A 24,867-nucleotide genomic window follows, 5' to 3' on the forward strand; every position below is an offset into this window, starting at 1 on the left:
TCTGACTTTGGTGCTCCTCCTCCTATTGTGCCATAGTTGATACATGCCTTATTCAAGCAATCACCTTCATTGTATTTTATCTGATTCTGTGAGAAATGTTTCCTTTATTGCCTCTTTTCAGGAATCTTGAGAGACAGGCAGGTATCTTATTCATATTTGTATCCCAGGCCTAGCAAAGACCAGGAACACACTCAGTTAAGCACACAGATGCTCAATGTTTTTTTTTTTTTTTTTAATTCTTTTAATGTTTACTTATTTGAGAGGGAGAGTGCGAGCGCGCATGTGCATAAGCGGGGGAGGGGCAGAGAGAGAGAGAGGGAGACACTGAATCCAAAGCAGGCTCCAGGCTCCGAGCTGTCAGCACGGAGCCGGACGCAGAGCTCGAACCCAGGCGCCTTGAGATCATGTCCTGAGCCGAAGTCAATCACTCAACCAACTGAGCCACCCAGGCGCCCCTCAATAATGATTTTTAAAAGTATTTTAATAGCTAACATTTAGTAAGCACTGCGGCAAGCCCTATACCTACAATGTGTCATTCACCAGACACTTTAGGAGAAAAGTACTTTTTTTTAAAAGTTTATTTATTTATTTATTTTGGGGGGGGGCTGGGAGGGGCAGAGAGAAAGGGAGAGAGAATCCCAAGTAGCCTCCATACTGTCAGAGCAGAGCCTGTATGGGGCTCGATCCCACGAGACATGAAATTATGACCTAAGCCGAAATCAAGAATGATGCTTAACCAACTCAGCCAGCCACATGCCCCCCCAAAACACTTATTATCTTCATTTTACAATACAAAAGCAGAGAGTAGTAGAAATTTATTTCATCTGAAGTAAAATTTAATCCAAGATCAACTAGTGAGAGGTAGAACTTTTTCTACAGGCTTTGGGCTTTAAGATTTGGGCTCTTAATCATCATAGATGAACGAATGGTTGACTAAAGAATGCTTTCCATTCCATGGCTGTAGAAGTGACATGGAAGAGCCCATCATTTATATTACAAAGGCAATTATGATGTAAAATTATGGTAAATCCTAACTCAAGAAAGAATGTTTCTTTTTTTTTTTTTTCCTTTTTTTGAGAGTGTGCACACACACATGTGTGAATGGGGGAGGGGGGAGGGAAAGGGAGAGAATCTTTAAAAAAAATTTTTTTTAATATTTATTTTTGAGAGCAAGAGTGACAGAGCATGAGTGGGGGAGGGGCAGAGAAAGAGGGAGACACAGAATCTGAAGCAGGCTCCAGGCTCTGAGCTGTCAGTACAGCCCGATGCGGGGCTCGGACCCATGAACCCCCAGATCATGACCTGAGTCCAAGTCGGATGCTCAACTGACTCAGCCACCCAGGTGCCCCAAGAAATAAAAATTTTAAAGACAACAAATACATGAAAGAAAGTTCAACTTTCATCATCAAGATGAGAGAGAGAATCTTAAGCAGCCTCCACTCCCAGCACAGAGTGAGCCATGCGAGGCTGGATCTTTTGACCATGAAATTGTAACCTGAGTCCAAATCAAGAGTCGGAAGCTCAACTAACTGAGTACCCAGGCATCCCCTAACTTTTGATTCACCTTTACCTCTCCTTGCCTTCTTCCATTCTCTCTCTTACTTCCTTTCTCTCTCCCCACTGTTAGGGGAGAGAGAAAACCTCAGGGAAAATGTTTGAATTCTTATACTTAAGTGTAATCTAGGAAAGAATTGAATGTTTTATAGGGAAGGGAACTAATATCTTACTTACTTACCACTTCTTACTATTCATCGATTTGCAGATTTACAAATATCAAGCACCTACTGTGATCTAGAAACCTTGTTTTATGCCCTAGTGATACAGCGGTAAGCAAAACAAAGTTCTAGTTCTCACAGAGATTATACTGGTGGGCACTTCACTTAAACTGACTGGTTCACCAACTCCTCACAATAATCTTATGAGGTAATGATGACAACAATAATAGATAACTCTTAGCAATGCAGATCTATCCCAGGTACTTGGATACCTGCTTTATATGTATTAATTATCACAACAATCCTGTGAGATAGGGGGTATCTCTTCCCCACTTCACAAATGAGGAAACTGAGACACAAAGAGGTGACTAGCTCAAGGTTTGAACCCCAACAGTGTGGCTCTAACTCTCAGGCTATTAACAACGAGGCTATATTGTTTCTTATACATTTCTTTCTTAGTATCACAACTTTTAAGGGTCCAAGTTCTATCTCAGGTCGTCTGACTCCCAAGCTCGGAGGTTTGCAAAACACCTCAGTGGTCCCCTGGAAAAAATGAGGATTGAGGATGCCTGAGAATTTTTACAACACTTTCTCTTACGACGAAATCAAACTGATTTCCACGTAATTATCAGATTTGTGATACAACCCTCTTGCACTGCAAAATTCCCAGCAAGGAACAAGGTAGGGCCTGGGGCCCGGGGTCATCTTACACTAGCTGGGGCACCCAGCAGATGGCGCTATCTTAGTAGCCGCCAGCTGGTTGTCCGGTCCCCAGGGCTCACCGCCTCCGCCGAAAGCTTCCCGGCCCTCTCTCACTCCCTTCTCTCTCCTCCTCCCCACGGAGCCCGAGCCCACGTGACCTCAAGGCGGCCAATGGGCGAGCAGAGAGGGCGAGCTGGTCCCTGTGGCCGCCATTAAAGCGAAGGGAAAACCCGTGAATTCGGATTAAAGGGGGAAAAACACCGCCCGCTGGGCCCACAAAATGGGGGAGACTACGGTGTCCGGGCGGTGAGGCCGCAGTAGAGCAGACGTTAGGCCGGCTTGGCCCAGGGACGACACGAAGACACAGCCAGAGAATGGTCTCAGCCCGCAGACGCCGCCACCACCTCCGCCGCTGAAGAGATTCTGGGCTTAAGGACATCGCCGCTGCCGGGCCGGGGGCCTGAGCTTCTCTCCCGGTTCTTGCCCTTCCTGCCCCTCTACGGGCGCCTCCCCGCCCGGGAGAAGTCTCCAGGGCTTGTGCTCTGCCCTCTCGGACTCGATTTTAATTATTTATTGTGTAATTTATTATTTTTCCTTGTGGAAGGGGCCCATATCTCCTCTGTCCCCCAGAGAGGAACGAGCGTCCGCGGGCTCCGCGGCGGCTGCAGTCCGGCCCGCGGGGCGAGCGCGGCGCGGCCCTCCCGCCGGCCCTGGGCCCCGGGCGGCTAGGTGCCGGCCGGGCGGCGGGGGCTGCTCGCGGCGGCGGGGGGGGTGGGTGGGGAGGGCGGGCGGCCCGGCGGCCTCCTCTTCCACCGCTCCCCCAACCACCACCCCCCCGCCCTCCCCGGTGTCTGTGTTTCTCTCTCTGGTCGGAGGCGGCGGTAATGGCGGATGGTGGGTTGTGGCGCCGGCGGCGGCTGCTGTGAGGGACGATGAGTTCCTCCTTCGTGCCGAACGGGGCCAGCCTGGAAGATTGTCACTGTAACCTCTTCTGCCTGGTAAGTGCCCGGGCCGCGGGCAGAGGCCCCGGCGAACGGGGCGGTGGGGGAGGGGGCGGCGAGGTGCGCCCTTGGGCCGTGGGGGAGGGGGTCCGGGTCTGATCCAGATGCCCGAGTCCCTAGGCTAGGCCCAGCCAGAGCCGGCGTGGCGGCCCAGCTCCGCACCAACCCCGGGAAACGCGTTCGCTCACCCACCATCCTGGGCTCTGGTGTAGGAGTGCTGGCTTTTTTTTTTTTTTTTCCTTCCTTGTTTCTGACTCTTTCTCACCGTAGTCCTGCCTTCAACTTGTGCTCCTTATCTGGCTGGACACTCACATTTCCCTCTGTGTTTCTTAACTATTGCTTTTCACCTTATTGACCGTGTATCTTTCTTCACACTTTGCACATTGCCCATTCTCCCGGTGCCTTTATGCCTCAGTCCGGTAGTTTGGTTTCCCCCAATAAACAGTACCCCGGAACTTAGATACTAAAAATCTCTTTTCGTTTTACGTTCTTCTAATGAGTCAAACTAGCAGATTAGTTTTTTCCTCCGATGAGTTCATATCTCTGTATAAAAACCAGTAGATACTATTTCATATGTTTTCTCTTTAAACTTTGAAAACAGTTTACCGTTTTGACAATTTCTAGCCATCTTGCTTTTATTACATTATGTTTGTGTGAGAGTGAAACGGACTAATGGAGGTGTCATGATTTTGCACTAATTTTTTTTTTTTTTATTTGTCTGTTTTGCTTGTATTTTTAGAATGCTTTGAGCAGGTTGCTCCTCGTTTTATTGAAAAGTCTAGGGAAGTTGGATGCAAGAATGACAATTGTATAGGTTGGCCCAGTTCTGGGAACATCCAACTATTAAGACTTTGAAAAGTACCAACTGTTGCAAATATTTAGTCCTCAGTTGGGCAGTAGCTTAGCTTCATCCATGATTTAAAGTTTCAGTGACTTTTTTTATATTTTCTGTGCTATGAGAAATATTAAGAGAGAATCTGATAGGTAAGTGAACTGAGTGGGCGGAGCACAACTAGTTGGCAAGTGTAAACTGCCAGTCATGTATCAGCAGTTTCATTTTTGGCACTTTAGGCTTTACACCTTTAAGCGCAGTAAAGAATTACGGAATTTCCTCTGTCGAATTTCTTTCACTGTGCCAAATAGGGATTTTTAGCGCCCTTCTCTTATAAAATGTTTTCTTGTACAATGTCCATTAATCAGCATCATCTTCAGATGTTAAGACATAACAGCAGGTTTTACATTTCTGGCTCCGTCTATTTTTGGTACTTTTAGTATCAGGTTCTTTGAAAATAGACTACTACAAATCTTGACAGTTCTTTGTGAGCACCTATTTCACTTTTCCTAAAAGGGATATGTGAAGAACTAATAAATTTTTTCAGTTATAGTTCACGTTTCTTTTCATTAGAGACATCACTTCTATAAACATGGAATGATGAGTCTTTAAAAATTAATTTTCTGTTACAAGTGTGACTAGTTGGAACAGAACTTAGGAAATGTTTACTAAGTGTGCAGTATTAAAGTACATGTTTGTATTTAACATTATTACACTTATTTCTCTTTGGGACACAGTATTTGTTGCTATTCAGTGATATGTCAGTGTTAATTTTTTAACTGTTTCTGGTCCTTAAATTTTTGGTTCACTTATCAAACATTTTTTTTTTTTCAGTCAATCTGCTTTAATATCTTAAGTATATATTGAAAAATTATAATGTCTTAAAGAAGGGACTTTAAAAGTGAGTGCTTTTGACTTTGAGTGAATGTGCAATAATCACGCTTTCTTTTCTTTAGGCTGACTTGACGGGAATTAAATGGAAAAGATATGTATGGCAAGGCCCAACTTCTGCCCCTATTCTGTTTCCGGTGACAGAGGAAGACCCCATTTTGAGCAGTTTTAGTCGCTGCCTTAAGGCAGATGTACTCGGTGTTTGGCGGCGAGATCAGAGACCTGGAAGAAGAGAATTGTGGATATTTTGGTGGGGTGAAGACCCCAATTTTGCTGACCTTATTCACCATGACTTGTCAGGTGAAAGCAACTTATCATTTCTAAGTAATGATACAGCAACATTGTATACTTTTCCTAAAAATCATTTATATTACAAATTGAGATGTTTTTGTGTGTGAAACATTGTTAGGCATGAAGCCAGATAAAAATTTAGCTTATTTCACTCTGGTTATTTTATTTTACTTAAATTATCCATACTGTGGTAGGCTTTAGCCTTGAATAACTGTTCTTTCACCACCCAGCTTCCTTGTGAACTTCTTACAGACAGGGCACAGGGAAGACATGTTACATTACCTAAGAAAAATGGAATGGGGGAGCATAAAGTTCCTAACAGTAATTTGTAGGCATATGTAACTAACTACTTGAGTCAATTTTGCCATTGCTGTCTACTGTATGAGTATGCAGATAGTTATAGGGGTATCTAGAAATGTTGTAACTTTCTCGTGTTTTTTCAGATACATATTTAGTTATTGTTATATTAACGAATGAAAGCATATGTTAATTGTGTTATTTTTGGAAAGTGATTCTTTTAGATACTGTTTCATCAAAGACTATCATTAAGATGAGACTAGTGCCAACTTATTTAGCTTATATAGAAAGAACATGGGGTCATAATCAAAAAAGTTACACAAAAATAATTTTATTATAAATGTATCAATAAGGTTACTTCTGTCTTATTTTTGTGACTTTTAGGACTAAATGTTACTTTAGAAAAACAAACTATAGCTCTCTTACAGTAATCGCTGATGCTTTTGCTTACTTTGACTGTAAGAATCAATGTTAACTGAATCTTTGATGATAGGAATGTAAATGATTAGTTATTTGCATGTAAGGTACCAACCACTTCAGCAAGATGTTTGGTAATGCTTCTTGACAGGTAAATTTAGGATTTTTAGATAACTAAAAAAAAGCATTCTTATTTGAAATTGAGTACTCTGAAGTTTCTATTAGTGCCCATTTGACCTGTAAGACCTATTTTATTTTTGGATGTAATGTAATCCAGGTGGCTGTCTCAAATAAGCCCTTAGTAAGACTAACTTTTCTGTAGGAATGTATGTGTTATATTTGTTTTGAATGTCGCCTTTACCTTCTAATGAACAAACCCTTCAGTGCTAATCCTTATTTTGAGAGTGATTGCAGTTCTTTTATGATAAATGCTTTCCAGCTTTTCCAGCTTTCCTAATAAGATCCCTGCTGGAGAGATTAGTTCTTAGTTCTAAGTATGCAGTGTAGTTGTAAATATGTAAAGTGATGTGTTTATATATATGTACATGCACAAATATATGATATATACATATATATCAGGATATGAAATTTCTTCCTGGCATCAGCAAGATGCTGCTGCTTTTTAATTGTTATGTCAAAAGGTAAGCTTGCCAGCTTCCTTTTTCTTCCATTGACTTTGGTATGCTGGAGTTATTTTAATCTTTATTTTAAGTGGTCATAAAAACCACCTTACAAAAATTTTGGGAACTATTTTTAATGATGTTTATAAACTATAGATAAAAACTAGTTGTTGATAAACTATAATGCTGACTTGGGGATTTTAGTGTTAATAAAATTGGCAGAGCATATGAACAGACCATTTCCCCCCCAGATTCCATGTAATACATTTTGTGAAATCAAAGATAATTTTAACAGGTGTGAGGTATTCAGTTTTACCATAGTAGGACTAATGTTTTAGAAGTAAAGCCTATTAAAGTTAAATGAAAATACTGTGTGGATTTTTTTTCTCCCCTAAGTTTCATGTTATGCTAAATGTTTTCTCCTAAAACTGGGCTACAGTTTAAAAAACTGCTTCTGTAGTTTAATTTTGCTTTTTTGCATAACTAAAAAAAATGGTAGTACCTGTATTTTAAAATATTGATCTTGAATGTAAATGAATATAATTTTGGCATATTAGGTTTTAATTGTTGTTAGATTTTGCTGAATGCCACTGAATGGTAATTAACTTTAAAAATTTTGTCAAAGTGAAAGCAATTGAAATAGTAAAGCAAAATATATTAGGAGTAGTATGTATAATCGTAATTACCGTTCCAAAGCCTGTTCTGTAGTGTGTATAGTCATTGGTATTTATGTAATGTTTTAGCTTTCTCCCCCAGCCCCCTTGTCATTTACTTTAGAATGTTGTTACTTAAATCAGACATATCTTAAAGAATAATAAGGTCTTTTCAGATGGAGTATATTTGTCTAGCCCTTTTCTTTGCTCCAGGGACACCGTCTGCCTCCCTTTTGGGATAATTAGTCTGCCTCTGTCTGTCTAGCTAACCCCTTTTTCATTTCTTCCCATCTGTGGCACTCTATTCCCTTCTTTTAAGCTCCCCTGAGAAGAGAGCAGCTGGATAGTAGGGGTGGCATCAGCTGCAGGAGGCAATCCTGAGTTCCAAGTGGAGGTGTAGCACTGAGGAAAGGGGAACCGGAAGGACCCAGGTGGTAACTAAAAAGCTGGTTAATTTAGTTTGAGCTTGCTTTTTGCAGGCACAGGCAGTGCCCTTCTGTTTGGTTCAGCACCTATGACATCTTGTTACTGAAATGTTTGTGATTATGGTGATATTTCCCTTCTTGGTGGGGAAAGGAGGGAAAGCATTCTATTTTGCAAAGAGTAAAATTCTGTTTTTCTTATTAACTGAAATATTTAGTTATAAAAGTACAGAATTGCCCTTGCTTAACCCCTTTCTTTCATGTCATCCTTAGTGTATTTTTAAAAATAAACTCAATTTTAAAAGTTTTACATAAAATTTGCAAAGATAGTATAGAAAGTTCCTATATAATTCTCACCTAGCTTTTATTTTGAGTATCTTATGTATTGTTAACATTTTTCACAACTAATGAACTGATAGTGATACAGTGGTGTTAACTAAAGTCTGTACATTATTTGGGTTTCCTTTATTTTTACTTGAAATTCTTTTTCTACCCTCTGCCTCATCCAGGATACTGCATTTAGTTGTCCCGTTTCCTTAGGCTGTTCTAGACTGATATTTTCTCAGACTTTTCTTGTTTTGATAATCTTGATAGTTCTGAAGAGTCTGATCAGGTTCTATAGTGCATTTTAAATTTTGTCTGTAGCCTATGTTTGGGTTCCTTTCTTTTCAAGTGTAGATGAGGTATAGAAATAGAATGTAAACTCACCTTATAGCTAATTGGTAGAAATCTGTCATGTTGCTAATTGGTAAAAATCTGTCACAGCAAACCAAATCTAATTTGATACTTCAAACCCTCAGTTATTTGTTTTGTAGCAGTAGTCAATACTGTTTAGTAATTTGCAAAGACCTAATGATTTTTGGGTTAGGGTTTATGCTAACTAGTATTGGCCTAACTAACATTCCAGGAGGACATTTGTTCAGAATATTCTTTGAATCCCAAAGCCAAAAACTTCTACTTACTACTATTTTTTTTTAATTTTGTTTTTAACTTTTTGCTCTTTCCTCTGAGAATGGGTAGTTGAATCAATATCAGTATGTGTTTTTTTTTTTTAATGTTTATTTTTGACAGAGAGAGACAGAGAATGAGTGGGGGAAGGGCAGAGAGAGAGGGAGACACAGAATCAGAAGCAGGCTCCAGGCTCCAGGCTCCAGGCTCCAGGCTCCAGGCTCCAGGCTCCAGGCTGTCAGCACAGAGCCTGATGCGGGTCTCAAACTCACAGACTGCGAGACCATGACCCGAGCTGAAGTCAGACCTTCAACCGATTGAGCCACCCAGGGGCCCCAATATCAGTATGTTTTGATAGAAGAAGGATTAGGGAACAAAATTCCTCTCTTGATTACAGCCTTAAATTTCTTCTTTTTCTTTTTTTTTTTTTTTTGCTTTAACATTTGTAGCAGACCTCATTTAGTGGTTGTGTGATAGAAATATAAAACTGGTGCTGGGAAAATTTTAGCTTAATTTCTCTGGTCACAAGTCCTATCTATAGTGGGCAGGACTGATTTGTTCTTTTAAGTGTGCTATTAGTTTGCATCAAAGCAAGATTGTTTTATTACCATTAGTGTGTCCTTGAAGGAGAAGAATTTTTTCTGGGTATTTTTGTTTTATGCCTTCACTTTTTTGGAATTTTATTGCTGTCATTATTGGCTTTTAGTCTTTCCCTTAAATAAGAATAAAAACAAAACCTCTCCTGAAGGTTTACATCTTTTAAAAAAAAATTATAGTAAGCTAGAATGTGATGAGACTTTGAGAAAACTTGATACCTTGAGAACTAAAAAAACAAAGTCAGGGCTAAAAATACTTGTTATTTTTTTTGGCTCCTGTGGTGTATATATGGAATTTTAGCTACGTGTCCAAATACTTTTCATTATACAAGAATTTCATCATAATACTGTCAAACTAAATGGGCCATTCGTTAGTCTTAGAATTTTAGATTCTTTTATTGAAGGATATTAATTATAATGGAATTTAACCTTGAGTAGCAGCTTTAACAGGATTAACAAGTAGATAAACAGCAGTGAAGTATAGGAATCTAGTGCAGCCAAACTAAAAACTTTTGTTCTCTAGCTACCCTGAAGAGAGTTAATTCATTTTTGTCTTCTTCCATAATTTACTTGTGACCCAACTTTTTTATTCACTTGTCTTTTAGGACACTTTTGTTTGTCCTGTTTCTTCTGTGTACTGTCCATTTTGAGCAAGAAACTATATTTTTTTAGACCTTCATATCAAAGATAATCATCAACATATATTAGGGTATTTAAACCAGAGCTTTTCAGGTTTTGCCATAGATCAATGATGCTGTCAGCTTAAGGCTCTCAGTAATATTTGTTGAATGAATGACTGTGAATGGGCAATTATAGTATTCAAGATAAATGCTGAATTAGACATTTAAACATTTCTTTTTGGGGCGCCTGGTTGGCTCAGTCGGTTGAACGTCCGACTTTGGCTCTGGTCATGATCTCGTGGTCTGTGAGTTCGAGCCCCGCGTCGGGCTCTGTGCTGACAGCTCAGAGCCTGGAGCCTGCTTTGGATTCTGTATCTACCTCTCTCTCTGCCCCTCCCTCGCTCATGCTCTGTCTGTCTCTCTCTCTCTCTGTCAAAAATAAACATTAAAAAAAATAATAAAAATAAAAACATTTCTCTTTACTCTTTCAGGATATTTTTTTTTCAGGTAGTATTTTCTACCATCATTTTGACCCATTCATTATTCATTAGTGTATGTTGTGTTTTAATAGTTTGTCAAAATTATTTAGGAAAAGATTCCTTTTTTACTGGTCTATTGTTGAAATGTTTAAAGATGTCAGTTTTGAGAAAAATGTTGAACATTAGGTATTAGGTGTGTCAGCTCATTTGTTCTTTTCATTTTTTCCCCCACTCAGAATTATTATTTTTAAAGATTTTATTTTTAAGTAATGTCTATATCCAATGAGGGGCTTGAATTCACAACCCCCAGATCAAGAGTCGTATGTCTACCGACTGAGCCAGCCAGGCACCCCACCACTCAGAATTATTTTAATGACCTATCAGATAGTTTATCATCATCGCTGTAGTCTTGTATCCTCAGGAAAAAAAATATTTTATGGTTATCAAATTTAGCATGTGAACTTTTGTATTTTTTTTTCAAATAGATACTTTGTAAAAATTTTTCAAGTAACGATGATGAAGAATTCTAATGCTAAGAGTTCTGATGGAAAAGTACTATAAACAAAATTGAACCTGTTTTCTCTGGGGATACAGATACAAGAGGAGAAAAAACATTTAAGTGCATTAAGCAGACTTTTTCTGTTAGGCTATGGTTGATAAAATTCAAAAGAACTAGGTAAAGATTTGCCATGTGTTCCCCTCTACCTCCTTTCTCTATTGTAGTACTTGTGTTGCAATTCAAGGACTTGTTTTAATTAGTGTAAGAGGTGCATATCATTGTCTTGGGTGGGTTGGTTGTACCATTTCACTTTTCATATCTGAATACAACATGTAGAGAAGTATTTTTGCTATGGTTATTATAACATCAGGATATTAGAAGCTTTGCTCAGTAGTCTCTTATTTTTAAGTGATTCCCCCACCCCCCCAAAAAAAAAAACACCAACAAAAATCTTTAGGCTTTTCACTGAGTGTTAGTTATTAGGACTTACTTCCTCAGCAGTGAAAAATGAAATTATGTTACTTAAGTGTAATAGTTGCTTAGTTACTTGATGTATAGGTGAGGATGTACTTAAGATGTTTGTTGGCTTAGAAAACCCTAACAGGTGGTGGTTTTATGCCTAAATCCCATTTACTGTTAATGAAAATTGTGGGAGTTTGAGGGTATGATGTAAAATGAGGATAAGTTCATTTGAGTTTCTCGAGATAAAAGCATTAAGTTCACCTGAGTTTCCCTAGATAAAACTTAAAGCAATGAGAGAGAAATGCTTGAAAATTAATGCTGATTAATTTCCTAAACTATATTTAGTATTCTTAAATCATTTAAATTCAGGTGTAACTGAATTTTATGTAAAAAAAAAAAAAAAATGTATGTAGGGGTGCCTGGGTGGCTCAGTCAGTTGAGTGTCCAACTCTTGATTTCAGCTGAGGTCATAATCCCAGTGTCCTGGGATTAAGCCCTGCATCAGGCTCTGCATTGAGTGTGGAGCCTGCTTAGGTTGGTCTCTTTCCCGCTGTCCCTCTCTCCTGCTCTGTGTCTCTAAAAAAAGAAGAAAAATGTATATAAATTATTGTATTGTAGGCTTTTACTATTCCAAACACTTTTTTATTTACTTTTTGGGAAGAAGGCAAATTCATTCTCAAGTTTTAAGTGAATAATTTTCCGATATTTGAAGTTTATAGTAACTGTACAACTTTAATATGTAATGGTGATTCTGTGTCTTAGGTTTTTGTAGCTTTTGAACTTAGAACTAGTTAAAAAGGTTTTGGTAAAGATTTCTTGTATAGAACAGATGTTATAACCATTGTGCTTCTCGGAAGGTAAGGATTTTTGAGGTAAATGGCAATAAAAATACACTAAATAGATTACAAAGAAGTTAAGAACTGGAAGATATTCCTAGGATAACTTTCTTGGAATTAAAAACATGCATATTTTAAGTAATTATAAATCATAATTTGAGGTAAAACTTTTAATGTGACTTTAATTTTGAAATGATAGAATCTGATTAGCCTGAAAGCACATTAAGATTTTTTTCTCTCAGCGACTCACAAATATACTTGTGATCTAGACCCTTAAATAATTAAATTGAAGTCCATGTGTGCCACTTCTCTTTTCTCCTAGCTTACTGTTTTCTTTAATAAAGCGAAACTCATGAAGTTTTGGCTTTAAATGGATACATATATATAGATAGATAGATCGATTTATATAGATCTAACTATATATGGTTGTCTATAATATAATAGAATGTGAAAGCCTTTTATCTTTAATACTAATGCTTAATATTAATGATTTAAAATTATTCCAGTTCTCAAGTATTGTCATTTTCTATAGCTTACCTGATTTTTTTTAAAGCTTACCTTTTTGGAAAAATAATTAATTGACTTAAAAGACTTGACTAATTTAAAACACTTTAAAAACACTTTAAAGAACATTAACTTTGTAGTGGCACAAATTTGTAGTGCAGTTAAAGTCCACTGTCATTATATGCTTTTTAGTTAATGTTTATTCTCCCATTTGTTGTGTAGGTTATGAATGTAAACCATGTGTCCCTCTAAACACATGCTTCTGCTTTTATTCAAAAGCATCATAGTTTATTATTTTTCTATGAGTGTAGTGTAGACATTTTTAGTGTTGAATTAAGAAAGGTTTTATGTATTTTTTTACTTACATTGAAAGATTCACATGTATATTGTTTGTAAAGACATAGGCTATGAAATAATACTAAATTATATTTGAAACAAAATAAGTTAAAGAGCTCAAGTACAGTTTGTAGCAGTATTCTTTTGATGCTTTGTTAAAGGTATGAAAGGATAGAGTAATACATTTTTGTTAAACTATATCTGGACTTCTCTCGAAATAACTATGTTAATATTTTTTGATAAGTTAACTTGGAGTGGTTAATAGGTGAGCTGGCAAAATTGCTGCTTACTAATGAATAGTGAGGGTAGTTACAACTATATCATAAGTGCTATTTAAAATTTTGGTTTTTATATTTTAAAATTTCTTCCCCCAGTAGAGGATCCTATACTGAATAGTAATCATGGGAATCGTTTGTTTGAAATGAGACCTAAGGTGGCTAATAATACGTTGCTTGTTAGGCTGTGTGCCAAAAGCTTCCTTTTTATTCATCACTTATTTTTATAGTTGAGTCGTGGATTAGAATGCTGATGGACATAAAATGTTTTGGGTTAATTATTAACTAGCTAATTTTTTTGGCAAGCTGAATGAATAGAGGAATTAGGACAAGGTAACTAACAAGTAAGCCAGCTTAGAAATTGGCACTTCAGGTATAGAGTGTCTTTAATAAATACAAGCTTATACAAATGGTCTTTTCATGGATACAGAAATCAAATCAGTATGTTTGCATTACATCATTGCTTTTTTATGCAGTGGGAAAATAATTTTCAGGTACTTTAGTAGAATATATGGCACTTAGGCGTTTTATTCCATATGGAGTAACTTTGAAACCTGATATCTTAATGTGTAGAGATATATTGAAGTGATGGTAGCTCAATATTCTGAGGTGCAGTAGGTTTAATGTACTAAGTGGTAGTGGGGTTTACGAATTGAGAGTTTAAATTGTAACACTTTTTGCTTGGCTCTGAGTAGATATAGTTTTTGTTTCTTTCATTTCTCTTGTAGAAGAGGAAGATGGAGTGTGGGAGAATGGACTTTCCTATGAATGTCGTACTCTGCTTTTTAAAGCAGTTCACAATCTGTTGGAACGGTGTTTAATGAACCGGAACTTTGTACGCATTGGCAAGTGGTTTGTAAAGCCTTATGAAAAAGATGAAAAACCTATAAATAAAAGGTAAGCTATCTTATTTAAACTCCTACTTAACATTTCTTAGGTTTGTTAATTTTTATAGCTTTACAGAAAATGTGGAGTAAAACAAGCTATCTTACAGACAGATGAATGAGGTTAATTTTGGCAAAGTGCTGTAAGTATGTGATTTTCTTTAACCACTTCACCCTTTCTTTTACACATTTTAAGAATTTTCTTGAAGTGAGAATAGGCTGTGGTTTCAGTATAGTGGCCTAAATTTTTATTCGGGATGATAGAAAAAAGGTAGGATGAAAGCAGAGGCTTAAGCAATGAACAGTGCTTATTTTAGTACTATACTAGTGCAAATATATTCACAGTACTCTGTTAAGTAATATTAATACTTGTAAAAGATAGTGATCTGTAATTGTAGTGATCTGTAGTTATGTTTTGGATTGAGTTAGCTCTTTTCATTCCCAAACTTCTCATTTTGCTTTAAAGTAATTTAAATTTGTGCTTTTCTTTAAATTTTTTTTTTTCAACGTTTTTTATTTATTTTTGGGACAGAGAGAGACAGAGCATGAACGGGGGAGGGGCAGAGAGAGAGGGAGACACAGAATCGGAAACAGGCTCCAGGCTCCGAGCCATCAGCCCAGAGCCTGACGCGGGGTTCGAACTCACGGACCGCGAGATCGTGACCTGGCTGAAGTCGGACACTTAACCGACTGCGCCACCCAGGCGCCCCTAAATTTGTGCTTTTCTATATAAGACCTGTTTAGTCTTAGAGTATTTGTAATTTTCTTGAACTTTGAATTAAGCAAATTTATGACACTAATTTGTAGAGTAGGTAGAGGCACAGAAGACTTTTAAGATACCATCTTTTCCTGTGCAGTTAAAAGCTTTAGGTTGCTACAGTTCTCTGTGATTTAAATGGTTTGAGACACAGCCTGTTAGAAGATTTGGTCCCAAGCAGTTGTTAAATTAGTGAGGCTTCAAGAGAGATAAAACAGTGGTAAGATGGAATGTGAGAGAAGGGAAAAGGAAATATTTTAGTTTTCCCTGAAAGATGTGAGGATATGAAGTAAACATTTGGTTATGTTGTATCATTGCTGAGAGGCCATCTTTTCTGTCTTATGTGCACATCTTTTTTTAATGTTCTTTTAAACTTCTCTTTTTAGTTTTATTAGAATGGATGAGTAGATAAACCTGGACAAATCAAGGCTCTTTTATTTTTTCCCTCTTTGGAAATGAACATAAACCTTTATTATCAACAAGAAAATTAATTGTACAGGTTGGGAATGAATTCAGTTGCAAAAGACAGAAGACTTAACCACTTGCCTTATGTAGGAATTGATTTTTCTCAATTGCAAGGAATCTGGGGGTATATAGTTCAATACTAGTGCATTGGTTCAGTAATGTCTTCAAGGACTCAGGTTTCCTGGACTTTTCTTCCATGTCGTCTTTAGTCTTTGGCTTTCATCCACCTGGTCCCAGTGGGTGTTGTTGCTTTGGATTTCACTCACAGTGAATTCAGGCAGGAAGAGGAAGGGAAGAATTTAGACGGGGTGACCCTTGAATTAGAAAATAGGTTCCTTCTTAGAGACTTTAGCTGACTTATCACTGTCTATCCTGAGAGAAACAAATATTTTTATGTGGAAGCATTGCTACTCTGAACAAAATAAGGTTTCTGATTAGAAGAAGAAAGAGAGAATAGACATTAGGTAGGCAATTAGAAGAAGGGGAAATACAGGTTGGTAATTAGCAATGTTCACCAAATACATAATACAGTTTTGAGAAGTCAAGCACATTACTAAGATCTAAAATGATGAAAAGCTGTGATCCTGAGCCCCAACTCCTAGATGTGCTCCTTATACGCATTCCCTTTTAATCCTTTTAACTTTCTTTTAATTTACCTATTATAAATTTTAAAGCAAGTAACATGCTTACTCTTGAGTTTTCAGTTATTCAGGATTAATCTATTGACTTTGTATTGATGGTTTAGTTACTTTATACTCTTCCTCCATCCCAACCACTTGGACATTGATATACTTGTATGCGTTCTTTTCCCTTTGTTTCTTTCTTATCTTGCCAATAAGATTATAAGAGTTCATAAAAAATATTTACTATGATTATATAAATACTATTTATAGCCAAGCCATATAGTATATTAGGATTATATTCCATTTACTCTGTATCTTTTTGTTTTCCTCTGTGTTCATGATTATTTCTTTTTTCACTTAATTATCTATGTCAGGGATTGGTAAACTACTACTCCGCAGGGTAAATATAGCCTGCCACCTGTTTTTGTAAGTAAAATTTGATTTTAACATAGCCATGTTCACTCATTTATGGATTATTTTATGCCTGCCTGCACGCTACAGCACAGCCGAATAGAGATAGATGACCCACAAAGCCTAAAATATTTAGCCTAAAATGTTTATCCTCTAGCTCTTTTCTGTTAGTTTTCTGACCTTTGATCTATGTACTGATTGGTGATTCACTCCCAGACTATTTACCAGAAGCACAAATCTTCCCTCCCTTCCTTTAAGTAGTTTGTGTAATCTGTTAGTTTCTTTTTTCTTTCTCTCTCTTTTTAATTTATTTTTGAGAGAATAGAGAGTGTGTGAGAGTGCACTCAGGAGAGACAGACAGAAAAAGGAAGAGAGGATCCCAAGCACCATCAGTGCAGAGCCTGGCACAGGGCTTAAACTCCCAGACTCTGAGATCATGACCTGAAGCCGAAACCAAAAATCAGGACACTTAAACAACTTGTGCCACTCAGGTGGCCCTCTGTGTGTTTTTGTTTGTTTTGTTTTTTAAGATTTATTTTTAGAGAGCATGAGCCAGGGAGAAGGGGGGCGGGGGGGGGGGGGGGGAGAGGAAGAGAGAGAGAGAGAGAGAGAGAGAGAGAGAGAGAATTTTAAGCAGATTCCACACAGTGCGGAGCCTGACACAGGGCTCAGTCCATGACCCTGGGATCATGACCTGAGCCAAAATCCAAGAATTGGACACTCAACCAACTGAGCCACCCAGGCTCCCTTCTCTTGTTACTTAATATCTTTATTTGTGGGGCACCTGGATGGCTCAGTTGGTTAAGCATCCAGCTCTAGATTTCAGCTAAGGCTATAATCTCACAGTTCATGGGTTTGGGCCCCACATTGGGCTCTGTGCTGACAGCATGGAGCCTGCTAGGGATTCTCTCTCTCCCTCTCTTTCTTTCTTTTTTTTTTTTTTAATTTTTTTTTTTTAATGTTTATTTATTTTTGAGACAGAGAGAGACAGAACATGAACGGGGGAGAGTCAGAGAGAGAGGGAGACACAGAATCTGAAACAGGCCCCGGGCTCTGAGCTGTCAGTACAGAGCCCGACGCAGGGCTCGAACTCACAGACTGTGAGATCATGACCCGAGCTGAAGTCGGACGCTCAACCGACTGAGCCACCCAGGCGCCACTCTCCCTCTCTTTCTGCCCCCTCCCCCATGTGCCTTCACGTTCTTTCTTTCTCTCTCTCTTTCTCTCTCCTAGGATAAATATTTTAAAAAAATATATGTTTGAGCCCTTCATTTTTCAGTTCTAATTTGGACTGGTTGTTCTATAGGCTCGTTTCACAGCATTCATCATGGGAATTCCCTTTCCCTTATTTCCTAGATCTCATGTTTGCTTTTTTTGTCTTAACTATTTTGGTAGTGCCTATCTACCAGTAGTTTCCTAAGAAGGGAGTACATGAGAAGTAATATTTTGGGATCCTGAATATCTAAATTACCTCCTTTTCTACTCTTGAGACTTCTGGGCACTAAAATACTGATTGGAAATTCTGTTTGTATGTGAGTAGCTATGAAATTGCAGGCTTTAGTAGGGTGACTTGTCGGGGACCTGTTCATTTTATTGGGTGCCTGCTGCCTGTCTATCTGTATGTGTCCCTCCCCACCCCCATTACTTTAAGCTAATTGCTTTCCCGGAGGAGTCCTTTAGTATCCTAACTAGAGAGTATAAGCTTGGCTGCCGATGTTTAGGGAGTCTACTGGGGAAAGGGGGCTGTAGTTGTACATTTATATTGGGGAAATACTATACTTGTATGGTATTTAGATTTTCACTTAATTTCTCTTTTAAATACATCATTTCAGCTGTATCTAGTATCTTTAAGTGCAGAGTCGCTCTGTTTCATCCAATTCATAGTGAACTTGTAAGTTTTCCACTGATCTGGAAAGATGTAAAGATCCTGTCTACAGGATGGAGAAGTAAGTCTAGGAGTCTGACTTATCATTTGAACTTTCATTCTTTCTCTTTTTAGTTACACCATGCATCCACCTTCAAAGATCTACCAGTGTCTTCAACTTTTGTACCTCTCTGGGATTCAGGATTCTGTGGGTTTAATTCATTTTTTACCTTGGTATCTTCCCGTTAGCCCTTATTTACTAAGTTAGTTACTATTTTTGCTTTTGCTTGCTAGCTCCCCAAATTTTGTGATCATGTTTTGTCTGTTGCCTTTACTTCCACCATTCTCTTTGTGCTTCTCCTGCCTTTTACTATCTATTTTTGCTTCACAAAGAAGTAGAAGTAAATGAATGTGTTCGATGGGCCATGTTAGATACTGGAAGTATCTTTATTTCTCTTCATGCAAGAAGTTCTCTTAATGGGCTATTATTAATAGAAGATACAACTTTTCATATTGGAGATTTCCATGAATCTAGTAGATTCTACTTGTTATTTAATTCTGTAATTGAGCACTAGTGTTTTTCTGTGGGCTGACCCATTTATTTATTTTTAAGTTTATTTATTTTTGAGAGAGAGCATGAGTGGCGGAGGGGCAGCGTGGGGGACCAGAGGATCCAAAGTGGGCTCTGTGCTGACAGCAGTGAGCATGACGCAGGGCTTGACCCCATGAACCATGAGATCATGACCTGAGCTGAAGTCTGACACTCAACTGACTGAGCCACCCAGGTGCCCCAGGAGGCTGACCCATTTAGAAGGGGGACTAAATTCAAATTGTGTTTTATTAGTGGGGTGGTATCAGAAATAGTATATGCTCTTTTGAATTACTCTTGAAGGATAGTTGTGGTACAAAACTGATTTTATCCAGGAAGAATAAATGCTGTTCCTCAAATCTTTTTTCATAGGAGCTTACCTGACATCTCCCCTCCCTTTAGAAAAGCAAGTAGAGGGGTACCTGGGTGTCTCAGTTGGTTGAATATCTGACTTTGGCTCAGGTCATGATCTCACGCTTCATGAGTTGAAGCCCCGTGTCAGGCTCCATGCTGCCAGCTTGGAGCCTGTTGCCTGCTTTGTATTCTGTGTCTCCCTTTCTCTCTCTGCCCCTCCCCTACTTGTGCACATGTGCGCGCTCTCTGTCCCTCCCAAAAATAAATAAACATTAAAAAAAAAAAAAAAAGGAAAGGAAAAAGCAAGTAGAAAAACCTAGCATATAAGTCTGTCAGTTGCTTTAAATTATGGTTTGGGACTACTAACTTTTCCAGTGAATTCAATGGAATGATAATTGGGAAGGTAGATAAAGATTAGATTATAAATTAGTGCACTTCTAGCCCATTATGAAGCTAACCCATTAAGCATAATATATACTATTTTTGTTCACTGATCAGTTCACTTTTTGTTAAACTTGTATACACTTTCTTAAAAAGAATTAACACAATTGTCAAGGAAGGAAATTGTTACTGTGAAACTGGTTTGATTTGAACAAAGGAGAAAATACTATTACTGACCTCTTCTTCATTCTTCCTCCTTTTATGCCCCTTAAATATAGATTCTCATCTAATAATCTGGACTTCAGTATAGCTAATTGTCTGATTAACTGTAATAGTCTTCAGGGACTCAGGAAATGGAATTAAATCTAGTGGTATAGCTAGGTTAGCTGTAAAGAACCCCTCAACTATATGGGTAATTAACCACAGAAATTTAAGAAGCTATAAGGATAATTAACACAGAAAAATTGAAAAGAATTACTTTTAAATCTGCCATCTTCAGGTATTGTTAAAAGAATGATCAGTGTTTTGTCTTAACAGTTTAGGTATTTTCCTACAGTGTAAGGGGCTCTATCAGATGACAGTCGCTATGTTTGCTAGTAAAAGCACAGATAAATGGATGTAGTAAGTACCAGTGACTTACTAGCATTACAGGTGCCCCTAGTAAGAGTTTTAAATGCTTGTAGGAATGTACACAGAGTAGAAAGTTATTAGTAAGGATTTTTTTTTAAGACTGCTAGTCCAGGAGCACCTGAGTGGCTTAGTCGGTTGTGTCTGACTCGATTTCTGCTCAGGTCATGATCTCACGATTCATGAGTTCAAGCCCTATAAGTTTGAGCCCTGCCTTGGGATTCATGCTGAGTGTGTGGAGCCTGCTTGGGATTCTCTGTCTGCTCTTCCTCCACTTGCACATGCGCTCTCTCTCTCTCTCTCTCTCGCTCTCTCTCTCGCTCTCTCTCTCTCTCGCTCTCTCTCTCACTCAAAATAAACTTAACAAAAAGACTGCTAGTCCAGTATCTTACAGTATGTATTTACATAGGAGTCTGCTAAATGGCAGTTGAGATCGTATAGGAGAGAAGTTAATAGGGAACACTGAATATATACCTTAATTTTACTATGTTCCCTCAACTACAAATGTAGCCGTATAATTAATTTCTATGCAAAAATATATTTGGTAAATCTGCTTTGAGATTTTTACTGTGTAAGATACCTTTAACTTCAATTTTAAAGGCAGTATAGGAAATATGTATATACACATATATAAGATATATGTATGTGTATAGTTACATGTATATATAAGTAAAATAAATCTTTTCTGGATAGAACATAAAGGAGATGGGATCAAATGTCTGTTCTGTATGTTCTAAGCCGTTACGGTTAAGTATTAGCAAAGAGAGCCTGGTTCACAGAGATTTTCGTCTTATGGCGTGAAGCAGGCAAAGTTCACAGGATGGAGAGGAGTACATCCCTGAGTATTTGTACAGAGTTAATTGTAACTAGAATATTAGGGCAAAATAAGGAAATATCCCTATTTTTTTTCTTTTAAAGAAATTTTAGAACTGTGCTATTCAAGATAGTGGCCACTAGCCACTGGTGGCTATTTAAATTTCAGTTAATTGAAATAAAGTTGGAATTCAGTTTCTCAATTTCACTAACCATATTTCAAGTGCTCCTGTGACTGGTGGCTATTGTATTGGGTGATGTAGATAATAGAGTATTTCCATCATAACAGAAAGTTCTTTTGGATGGTGTTGTTTATACCAGAGCCTTTACAGTTATAATTAAAATAATACTTCAGGAGCTTTCCTGAATTAGTTGGTCAAGATTTTGTTATTAAGGCGATACATGAAGGAATATACTTTAAATTTCACCCATAAAACTGTTTATCTTTACTACACCTGTGGTTTCTACACAGTGACTTTAATATTTTAATAAATATAAACACAAGATTTAAATTTCATTTGGAGATACATTAGCAGCCATTTTATATAGCTTTAGGATGTCCTTTGGTTGGATTCCTCAATACCTCTGAAAACTTGAACTTCTAGGTAAGATAAGAGCTATCACTATTATTTTTTCTAAGGATTCCTTTTCTTTCTTCCTGCATTCTAAGGTAATAGTGTCCAATGGAAATTTTGTGAGTTACAAATGTAATTTTTAATCTTCTAGTAGATACATTGAAAAAGGTAAAACAAAAAACCAGGTGAAATCAATTTTAATATATTTAACTCAGTAGATCCAGAATATCATTTTAGCATGTAATTAATTATGCAAAGAATATTGAGATATTTTACTTTTCTTAAATAAGTTTTTGAAGTTTAATGTGTATTCAGTAATTAGAGTACATCTCAGTTTGGACTGGGCACATTTTAAGTGCTCAGTAGTCACGTGTATATATTAGCTGTTGCATTAGCAATATAGTTCCAGGACTTTAAGTCCAGCTGAGCTTGGTATAGTGTTTATTGGTAAAAGATATTTTTTATCTGGTTTTCTGAACCCTCTTGGAATTGTATGTTAAATTTTGAGACTCTCAAAGATAGGGGAAACCTTCACCTATCTCAAAGTACCTACTATTTGCCCAGTTGGACATAGTTGCTGTCTTTTTTTTTTTTCCCTCTCTGCAGCCTGTGTTGGTCTGTCATTAATGTCTCTTCAAGATTATTATGTGTCCTATTTTCTGAAATCTTAAGTGATGATATAATAGTACTTATGACCCATGAAATTTCTCTAATGCTTCAGTCATTAGGATTTACATGGTCAGTTTTCTACATTCTCATGCTTTCCAGAAACATTTATGAGAAAAATTAAGTGCTAAGGAAGACTTCTTCCTTTTTTCCTCTCATTTGAGCTTTTCTTACTATCATTTCTTACATGGTTTTTACCATAGACTCCTATAATCTGTCCTTTTGAACCATTGGCTTTAGATATGAATGATAATAGGGAAGGTTTTTTTGTTTGTTTGTTTTTTCTCTCTGAAGGGGAGGAGGGTAGTGAGAAACCTTTGCTCAAGCAGAACTGTCCAGGCTGTGTTCAGAATAAGGACTTAATGTGTATTAACTCAATTCTTAAAACAACTCTGTTATTACTTCAGTTTTACAGTTGCTAAGCCTGAAGCACAGAGAGGTTAAGTCCCTTATCCAGGGTCATACATCTTGCTGGTATTGGAGCTAGATTATAGGGTATGAGAGATAGGACAGATTGTGGACCCTGTAGACCACTGTTTCTTCTGTATCTACATCTTTTTAAAGTGATAGGAAGTAGTAAAAGAATACTTACAAATTTCTTTTCTCTCTCTAAGTTTATTTATTTATTTATTTTGAGAGACAGACTGTGAACAGAGGTGGGGCAGAGAGAGGGAGAGAAGGAGAATACCAAGCAGGCTCCTCACTGTCAGCACAGAGCCAGATGCAGGGCTTGAACTGACATACTGTGAGATCATGTCCTGAGCTGAAATTAAGAGTTGGACACTTAACCAACTGAACCACCCAGGCGCCCCCTGACAAATTTTTTATATTGGAGAAATATAAGCATATAAAGAGTACTTGCAGAGCATCTGAAGATGTAAACCAGAATATCATTGCTTTCTAAGTATTCCTTACACTGTAGTGTAAGTAATGTGTTTAATAAGTGAGCAGAAGTATATTCAAAATTCACAGATGAAATGTTATCTTTTAGATTTTAATAAAGCTCTCGTTCATGGAGATATGTTCAGAATACCTAATGTTGAAGTTATAAATTTAAGAAATTAAAAATGGTACCATGAGAGCTACAGAAATATAGATTAATGCAGTAGCCAAACTTGATGTGGAATAACCTTGAAAGATTAAAACAATAGTGATGTGTCCATGTTTTAACCTGGGAGTATGGCCTGGGCTTTGAAATTTTTAAAAGCTATGCAGGTTGATTGTAATAAAAGACAGGTTTGGAAATTATTGGATTAATGGAATAAAAATATAGGAATTGGGGGAACTGGTTTGTTTTTTTATTATTGTGGTAAAATAGACACAACAAATTTACCATTTTAACCATTTTTCAGTGTACAGTTCAGTGGCATCAAGTATATTCGTGTTGTTGTGCAACCATCACCACTATCTACAGAACCTTTTCATCATCCCAAATTGAAAATCTGCCCTTTAATAACTCCTCCTTATATAGTCCCCTCCTCCTAGCCGCTGGTAACCACTGTTCTACTTTGTGTCGCTATAAATTTGGCTGTTTTAGTTATGTTATATAAGTGGAATTATATAGTATTTGTCCTTTTGTGTCTGCCTTATTTCACTTAGCTTAATGTCCTCAGGTTCTGATCCTTGTACTATGCACCACAATTTCATTTCTTTTTAAGCCTGAATATTCCATTGTATTTTTATTCCACATGTTGTTTATCCATTCATCTGATAGTGGATGATTGGTTTTTCCCACTTTTTGTGTGTTGTGAATAATGCTGCTATGAATATTGGTGTGCGAATATCTGTTCAAGTCCCTGCTTTTAGTTCTTTTAGGAATATACCTAGAAGTGGAATTGTTGGATCATATAGTAATTCTGTGTTTGATTTTTTTTTTTTCTTTTTAAAGGAACTGCCATACTTTTTCATAGCAGCTACACCATTTTACATTCCCACTAGGAGGATTCCAATTTTTCCACATCCTCACAAACACTTCTTTTCTAAAATATTTTATTTAATAATAGCCATCCTAGAGTTGAAATGGTATATTGAAGATCTGATTTGTATTTCCTTAATGATGAGTGATGTTGAGTATCTTTTCATGAGGTTGCTGGCTGTTTGTATATCTTCTTTGGAGATATAAGAAGTCCTGTTTTAAGTTCTTTGTCCACTTAAAATTGGCTATTAGGATGACTAGGATGTTAAGTCAACATTCTCTTTAACTAGTTTTATGATTTTAAGACAAGCCTGTTAACTTCTTTGTGCTTTAAATTCCCAATCAGCAAAATGGGATATCATCTTCCTGTACCTACCTAACAGAAGTGCTAAAACTAAATGAGATATGGCATCTCTTAAAACAGTGTACATATTAAACTATTAGAATAGGTGTTTATAAGCATATTTTCATTTTGTCTTAGAAATAATGTTTTGTTTAATTTCAGTCCTTAAATGAGGAATGTTTACTATTCTACAACAGATTATTT

The 24,867-nt window shown here is 37.3% G+C and overlaps 1 protein-coding gene across 2 annotated transcripts in view; it reads left to right on the top strand.

The window, feature by feature from the left end:
* The first annotated feature begins 2,589 nt into the window (after nucleotides 1–2,589).
* MED13 (mediator complex subunit 13) overlaps nucleotides 2,590–24,867 on the top strand; it is a 109,127-nt gene continuing 86,849 nt past the window's right edge. Inside the window, exons 1-3 of one of the 2 annotated variants that reach the window (XR_002075509.2) lie at nucleotides 2,590–3,415; nucleotides 5,207–5,441; nucleotides 14,125–14,293. Coding sequence is in view for 1 of the 2 variants with exons in the window: in XM_019431058.2 (XP_019286603.1) it covers nucleotides 3,350–3,415; nucleotides 5,207–5,441; nucleotides 14,125–14,293 (470 nt within the window). In the remaining variant the exon portion in view is untranslated. The remainder of the gene's footprint in view (nucleotides 3,416–5,206; nucleotides 5,442–14,124; nucleotides 14,294–24,867) is intronic. The other variant, XM_019431058.2, reaches the window with a different exon arrangement.

Source organism: Panthera pardus, unplaced genomic scaffold (genome assembly GCF_024362965.1).
Source record: "Panthera pardus isolate Hobbes unplaced genomic scaffold, ASM2436296v1 HiC_scaffold_3, whole genome shotgun sequence".
Lineage (NCBI taxonomy): Eukaryota > Metazoa > Chordata > Mammalia > Carnivora > Felidae > Panthera > Panthera pardus.